The sequence below is a fragment of the Lactuca virosa genome, chromosome 5 (genome assembly GCF_052849685.1).
Source record: "Lactuca virosa cultivar CGN04683 chromosome 5, Lactuca_virosa_CGN04683_v6, whole genome shotgun sequence".
NCBI lineage: Eukaryota > Viridiplantae > Streptophyta > Magnoliopsida > Asterales > Asteraceae > Lactuca > Lactuca virosa.
This window is the reverse complement of record NC_136430.1, coordinates 426,317,048-426,324,996: the sequence shown is the minus strand read 5'-3', so window position 1 is coordinate 426,324,996 and position 7,949 is coordinate 426,317,048. Positions and strand designations below refer to the sequence as shown.

Here is a 7,949-nt window from a genome sequence, read left to right as displayed (position 1 = left end):
GAGATTAAGTCAAAAAATCATTCGAATAGGTCTATAAAGTCAAAATAATCTTTGATTAGGATTAACGGTGTGAGAAGCATCCATTTAGGATTATGAGCGCGAAGATTAAACTAATTGTGAATATGTTTACAAATCGTAGAATTAGCCGATTAGGAATTACAACATTAATGAATAATCTAACTATTGGCATGATTGGAAGATTATGTGTGTCTGCGCGATCAGCCTTTGATGGTTTGATTACTTGTTCGTCTCCTGATAAGTGAAGATTAATAAATTATATATTGAAATTTTAATGGGTCTTAAATAAGTTTGACTATATTATTTTATATATAATTTATAATTTTTATATATTAAAATATAAAGTTAGCGGTTCGGTTAATAATTGTTTTGTTAACCTATAAAACCATAACCGAACTGTTAATTATCGGTTAACAAAAATTAGAAACCGAATCAACGGTTTTTAAAATGGTTCGATTATATCGGTTAATTTGGTTTTGGTTCGGTTTTTCGGTTATTATGCTCACCCTTGTCTCTTCTCTCTTTTTTATGGAAGAATTGTGGCGACGCGTCTTTGGAAAGAGGCGTGTGTTACCTCGTAGCCTGAAGTTAAACAATCTACTTATGGATACTCGAGATTGTAATTAATTACAGAACTTATTTAACTGAATCTTTGATTTCATTTTATTTACGAATAAAATAGTATTTCATGTTTAAGAAAAATTAAGTCAAACATTGTGGGCAGAACAATCAAAGACGAACCCAGGATATAAAAAAATGGCCCACCCACTACAGAAATTAGACATCCAATCTCTCGAGAGATGACGGAGCACGGCAGAAGTCGGTGGCGATTGGTGCTGATATCCAGTCCACTTCAAGGCCACATGACCCCCATGCTTCAGCTTGGCTCATACCTTCATTCCAGAGGGTTCCCCATAACCATTGTTCACTCTGAGTTAAATCGTCCAGATCCTTCTAATCACCCCGACTTCGTTTTCTTCTCTCTGCCGAACAACTTATCCGGCACAGGCGTCTCTTCCGGCATCATTCAGTTCTTGCAAGCTCTCAATGATAACTGCAGACCCCATCTCGAGAAACACCTGATTCAGATCATAAATACACAAAAGGAAACATCTGAAAAGGAATCAATCGTTATCATCTATGATAACCTCATGTTTTTTGCCGGATCCCTCGCCGGCGATCTGGGGCTACCCTCCATCATCTTGCGCAGCAGCTGTGCAGCCTTCCTTCCTGCTTACAGGATCATCCCTCAGCTTCATCTGGAAGGTCGATTTCCTATTCAAGGTAACTGCAAATCCAAAACCCATATAAATAAACTATAGATCTAAAACAAAATATTATAAAATTACGGATTATAGATACTAATACTCTGTTTTCAAGATTCTTTGTTGCAGGAAATAATTCCAGAACTCCATCCATTCAGATACAAAGATCTACCTTTTAATGGCCTCCCAATCCAACAAATCCTTCAAAAGGTAACTATGATAACCCCCAAAACGCCCCCTGTTGCTTTCATTTGGAACACCATCGAGTTTCTTGAACAATGGGCACTGACCCAGATTCACCATCACTACCAAGTTCCTACTTTTACCATTGGCCCGTTACACAAAACATCTCCAACCCTTTCCACTAGCTTTCTTGAAGAAGATACCAGTTGCATATCATGGCTAGATCACCCAAATCAGTAATATACGTAAGCTTAGGAACCATAGATGCGAAAGTATCAACTGAAATGGCATGGGGTCTAGCTAGCTGTAACCAGCCGTTCCTATGGGTGGTTCGACCGGGTTCGGTTCATGGATGTGATTGGATAGAGTTTTTGCCGGAGGATTTGGTAAGTGAGATGAAGGTGAGAGGTTTGATTGTAAAATGGGCACCCCAGAAGGATGTATTGGCACATTCTGCAGTTGGAGGATTTTGGAGCCATTGTGGTTGGAATTCGACCTTGGAAAGTGTATGTGAAGGGGTTCCGATGCTGTGTCAGCCGTTTAATGTGGATCAAATGTTGAATGCTAGGTATTTGAGTTATGTGTGGAAGATGGGTTTGGAAATCGTTGTGGAGAGAGGAGAGATAGAGAGTGCAATTAGAAGAGTTTTGGTGAGCAAAGAAGGAGAAGAGATGAGGCGTAGGGCTATGGAGATCGAAGACCAGGTTAGAATTGCAATTAGCCATGGCGGTTCTTCACGGAACTCTATGAATGATTTGGTAGGCTTCATTTTGTCATTGTAATCAATATTTAGAAAGTATCAACGTATCATAGAAAGTTGCTAGAAATGGTCATTTTTTGTGGGGTTGTTATTATGGTTATATACAATTTTAGAAAGTAAGATAATGTATTTTATTGGACTACGGGGCCGGGGAGTCGTCCTACAAATACGCATGCCAAAATTTGGTCTCTTCCAGTGGCGAGGCTATGTGTCTAAAATGTGGGTCACTTGACCCACCTATTTTTATTATTATTATAAAAAGTTAAATAGAAATAAAATTTTGAACCATCTTAAATATTTTAAGTGAACCATTTAATATTTTTGGCTTAAACAAATGTATAACTAAAGATTTTCAAAGTCATGTTTTATATTTTAACAGCCAAAATAAGTAATTCATTTAAGGTGTAATCCAATATGAAATAACCTTAAATTTAAATAAAAAAAATCGTTTGTCAATTAGAAGACGTCATTTTATTCTCCAAGACTCTGGTTCCCGCTTCACACCTTCATAAATGGTTGATCATCGACATTTGTTGCCTTCGTTGATTGTCTCTCCATCGCCAGCCGACGACGGCTCCGGTCTCCAACAATATTCTTTTCTTAGTGCCAATTTTTTTTCAAGCTATAACTTAATGATGAGAGATAAAAGGTTCATCGTGTCATTGTGTGTAGGGGTTTTTTTCTATTGTTATTATTATTCCGTATGAGCGGTTCACACGTTAGTGACATGTAATATTACCAACATGATTTATTTATTGTGTTTTGTCATTAGCATACAAACAATTATTTTTGTGAAAATATATCAATGTATAAAACCTCGTCGGATACAATTCTAAGAACTATAAATCTTTTTTTCTTATACGATGTGATCCGAATCTAGACCCGCAACTAATATTTTTTTTTCGGTTTCACTTAAATAGTGAACCATGTAGTTTTAAGTTCTAGACTCGCCACTGGTCTCTTCTCTATGTGTTTCTGATGTTCGGCAAAGAGGGAGAAAGGGGTTTGGTTGATGTGGAGTTTGGTGAGTTCGACATCACTCCCTTGTTCTTATTTAAAACTTTATATGTTATTAATTTTGTGTTTTTCTGTTGCATATAAAAAAGGGATAAAAAACAACTTGTATTTTTTATTTATAATTATCATAAAAACTAGTATCTTAAATTGTTAGCACAAACATAAATTTAGGCCATAAAGAATAATTTATCAATAAATTATATCAAACTAGTTTATCAATAAGATTAAATATAAGCTATTATAAACTGCTTTTGTGATTTTAAGAAACGCATAAATTAAGATAAATTAGCTTATAGGCTAACTTATTTCTATGAAACTCGGTCTTATATTTTTCTTGATTTTAAATTATTCATCTTTTCGTGATCTCAAGTTTATTCTATTAATTTACTTGCAAAATATGATGTTAGAATATCTTTTGTTCTATATTTCTGTTCTGTAGATTTATGGACGATAAATAATAATTTTTTTGGTTGTCATCGGCACAAATGCTCTTAAATTTGTCAAAAATTGATGGTTTTATCCCAAACAAGTTTGGAGTTTTAATGGTAAAAAATGATATTAAGATATGTAAAATTTGGGGCTTTAATGTCATTATCCTTTGTTGTATAGATGAATGGTGTGTTTGCTTTTATTTTATTTTATTTTTTAAATGAATCAAACAAAATTTATTTATCAGACATGTTGTAAGGCCCCGTTTGATACGCATCTTTCCAGATCCAAACAGATCTTTCTGGCTGAATGGACCGGAAAGACTGTTTGATTTGCACAAAAAAATGGTATTTCCCGGTAAGATGTGTCTTTCCCATAAAGCCCCAAAATCATATCTTTCTGGCTGAATGGGCTGGAAAGACAATTATGCACCAAACCCAGCATCTTTCTTTCTTTCTTGGATTATTATTTTTTTAAATAACTTTTTTTAAATTTATTTTTTATTGAATTATTACTTTTTTTCATCATTCATCACAGTCAATCAGCTGTACAATCAAACAGCATGGTTTCTTTCCCAGTCAGAAAACTTTCCCAGACAGCACTTTACCAGACAACACTTTCTCAGACAGAAACTATCAAACGGGACCTTATATTAAGATCTTAGATTTTGTGTTATAAAAGTTTGCATAAGAGTTTGTTATTATAATATTATGGATGTATTTGATACAACTAGTTATTGACTGAAAATTAGAAGTTGGTTGCTGGAAGCTGCCAATGTGCAAGTTGTATCTTTTATTTATATAAAAATATTCGTCAAACTAATTAGAAGCTTTTAAATTTATAAAATATCTAACTAAAAACTCTCATAATCTACTTGAAGTTATGAAAAAATATTTAGCAAGAAGTGAAGAAAATATATTCAATTAGTTAAAATAATATATGACTTTTATTGAAATTTCAAATTTAAGATATATATTATTTAATGTAATAATAATAATAATAATAATAATAATAATAATATCTCGTGTAGATATTAAGGATTCTAAGGTGAGGTTTGAGAAATATATATATAAGGTGTGTCTGACATGGAGTTTTCGGAAGCGTTTGAGAGCTTCTGACTTTTAGTTTTTGACAAAACGCTTTAGTTTAAACAAAAAGCTCCGTCTGACAGTATGAGCATTTAGCTTTTAGTTTAAATAAAACGCTCTAAATCTAAAAGCTACTTCATGTAGCGTTTAACAAAACGCTATTGAGCTTTTGAAATCAATTTTCATAAATACCCTTAAAAATATATTTATAAATTTATTTATTTTTAATCAATTGTACTTTTATGTAATTTTATATATTTCAAAAGTTTCAAGCTACTTTTGCCAAACACTCTTATAACAAATAAAAGTTACAGTTTCCCGCTACCAGCTACCCGCTACACGTTACACGTTACCAATTATCAACCTACAGACTACCCGCTTCCAGCTAACAACTACTTTTGTCAAACACGTCCATAGAATAAACTATAAGTTTTTCTTATACTAAAACAATGTTATTTTATGCTTAATACGTGACAAATTACCGAGGCAAAGTAATTATTAAACTTTGAGTTCACAACATGGAGTCATGGACAAAAGTCGAAATTAATGGTAGAAGACTAATTAGTGAAGGGTATATAATGAATTAAGAGAAATTAAATATTTTTTTTACTTTTTATTCTTATTATCTTCCTAGTGTTATTAAATTTAATTTAAATTTAATTGAAATGATAAATTTGTACATTATCATAGTAAGAAAAAAAAATCGAAACAAATTTAAATGCTTAGCTCATTTTCTTTTGAAGGGATGAAAGGAACATTGATCATTTTTGGTGGGTTGCTTCAGTAATGTAAATAAATCCTTATATTAATTAAGTTGATAAAATAAAATAAAAAATCAAACAAAATCAAACACAAAACACCACGTGTTAAAGGACGAACCCATAAAGACTAGGCATCCAATCTGTGAGAGAGAGAGAGAGAGAGAGAGTGTGTGAGATGGCGGAGCAAGGCGAGAAAAGAAGGAGGTTGGTGTTGATAGCAAGTCCACTTCAAGGCCACATGACCCCCATGCTCCAGCTTGGCTCATACCTTCATTCCAAAGGGTTCTCCATAACCTTTGCTCACTCTGAGCTCAACCCACCAGACCCTTCTAATCACCCTGACTTCACCTTCCTTCCTCTGCCGGCCAAATTATCCGACACCGGCGGCTCTTCCGGCTTCATTCAGTTCTTGCAAGCTCTAAACGATAACTGCAAACCCCATCTTCAGAAACACCTCATCCAGATCATAGATGCACAAAAGGCCTCATCTCAAAAGGAATCAATCGTTATCATCCATGATAATCTCATGTTTTGTGCCGGATCCATCGCCGGCGATCTGGGTCTACCCTCCATCATCGTGCGCAGCAGCAGTGCAGCCTGTGTTCCTGCTTACAGAATTATCCCTCAACTTCATAAAGTAGGTCGATTCCCTGTAGAAGGTAATTGCAGATCAAAAACACACACAAACAAAACACAACCTAAAAGGAAATCTGATCACAGATTAATGGATTATAATTTATAAATCCAGATAATAAAATTCTGTTTTAAAGATTCTTTGTTGCAGGAAATGGTTCCGGGACTCGATCCACTCAGATACAAAGACATACCATTTATTGGCCTCACAACACAACAAAGCCTGAAATTGACAACATTGTTCACCTCAAAAACACCCCCGGTTGCTTTCCTATGGAACACCATCGAATTTCTTGAACAATCGGCACTGACCCAGATCCGCCATCGCTACCAAGTTCCAATTTTTACCATCGGCCCATTACACAAAACATCCCCAACCCCTTCCAATAGTTTTCTTGAAGAAGATACCAGTTGCATTTCATGGCTAGATAAACAATCACCCAAATCAGTAATTTACGCAAGTGTAGGAAGCTTAGCAACCATGGATGCAAAAGTGGCAACTGAAATGGCATGGGGCCTAACCAACAGTAACCAGCCCTTCCTATGGGTGGTTAGACCGGGATCGGTTCATGGGTGTGATTGGATCGAGTTTTTGCCGGAGGATTTGGTAAGTGAGATGAAGGTGAAAGGTTTGATTGTAAAATGGGCACCCCAGAAGGACGTATTGGCACATTCTGCAGTTGGAGGATTTTGGAGCCACTGTGGTTGGAATTCGACCTTGGAAAGTGTATGCGAAGGGATTCCGATGCTGTGTCAACCGTTTAATAATGATCAGTTTTTGAATGCGAGGTATTTGAGTCATGTGTGGAAGATGGGTTTGGAAATCGTTGAGGAGAGAGGGGAAATCGAGAGTGCAATCAAAAGACTCTTCGTGAGCAAAGAAGGGGAAGAGATGAGGTGTAGGGCTATGGAGATTCAAGAACAGATTAAAGTTGCAGTCAGCCATGGAGGTTCTTCACAAAACTCCATGGATGATTTGGTAAAATTCATTTTGTCATTGTAATTGATTAACCCTCCACATTAATGTTTTTAAAGGTTCACCTAAAGAATAGAGGGCATTATTATCGAATTAGTTAAATTAAAATGAAATTTCGAACTTACATAATCAGACTAATTAGGTATTATTATAGTATTAAGTTTTACTCTTTAAATGTAATTTACAAAAATAATAATAAAGTAATTACATACATTTTTTAGTATTGAGTTATATCAAGTAAATAGTAAATGATTTATTAATTTAAGACAATCTCGCAAATAGTCCTTGTAAAAAAAATAGCAACCTAATGATCACCATTGTTCCTTATGATTTTGAAATCTTGCATGTTTGGTTTCTCAATCTTAAATTTAGATAAATTTTCATGATTGGTCATGAGGTGTCTAAAAGTGGCAAATTAAATGTAACTTTAGTCAGTTACATGGTTGCTATAAGATCAGCATTGTTCCGTATGATTTTCAAATCTTGCATGTTTGGTTTCTCAATCTTAAATTTAGATAAATTTTCATGATCGGTCATTGGTGCCTAAAAGTGGCAAATTAAAGGTAACTTTCGTCGGTTACATGGTTGGTTATAAGGTTTCAAAATCAAAGACAGTCCGTTGTCAAACTAAACTAGTGTCATACCCGTACCCGTCCGGTGGACAGGTTGACAAAATATGATTGAAAGTGTGGATCAGACAACTTTCATGACTAAATGCTTAATCTATTAAGCATTTTAATGGGTTCAAAATATGATTGAAAGTGTGGATAAGACAATATACAACAACATTTCAATACAAGTGGGGGAGGGGTAAAATGG

At 34.7% G+C, this 7,949-nt stretch overlaps 1 protein-coding gene and 1 pseudogene across 2 annotated transcripts; both read left to right on the top strand.

Moving 5' to 3' along the window:
* Positions 1-714: 714 nt before the first annotated feature.
* Positions 715-2,293, top strand: LOC145112868 (UDP-glycosyltransferase 76H1-like; annotated as a pseudogene). The gene is made up of 2 exons (XR_013710669.1): positions 715-1,302; positions 1,399-2,293. The product of XR_013710669.1 is annotated as a UDP-glycosyltransferase 76H1-like (transcript).
* A 3,349-nt stretch (positions 2,294-5,642) lies between these two features.
* LOC145112867 (UDP-glycosyltransferase 76H1-like) lies at positions 5,643-7,350 on the top strand. Its single transcript, XM_079048986.1, has 2 exons — positions 5,643-6,180; positions 6,292-7,350. The coding sequence occupies exons 1-2, from the start codon at positions 5,697-5,699 to the stop codon at positions 7,155-7,157; spliced, it is 1,350 nt and encodes a 449-aa protein (XP_078905112.1). The 5' UTR covers positions 5,643-5,696; the 3' UTR covers positions 7,158-7,350.
* Positions 7,351-7,949: the final 599 nt, after the last annotated feature.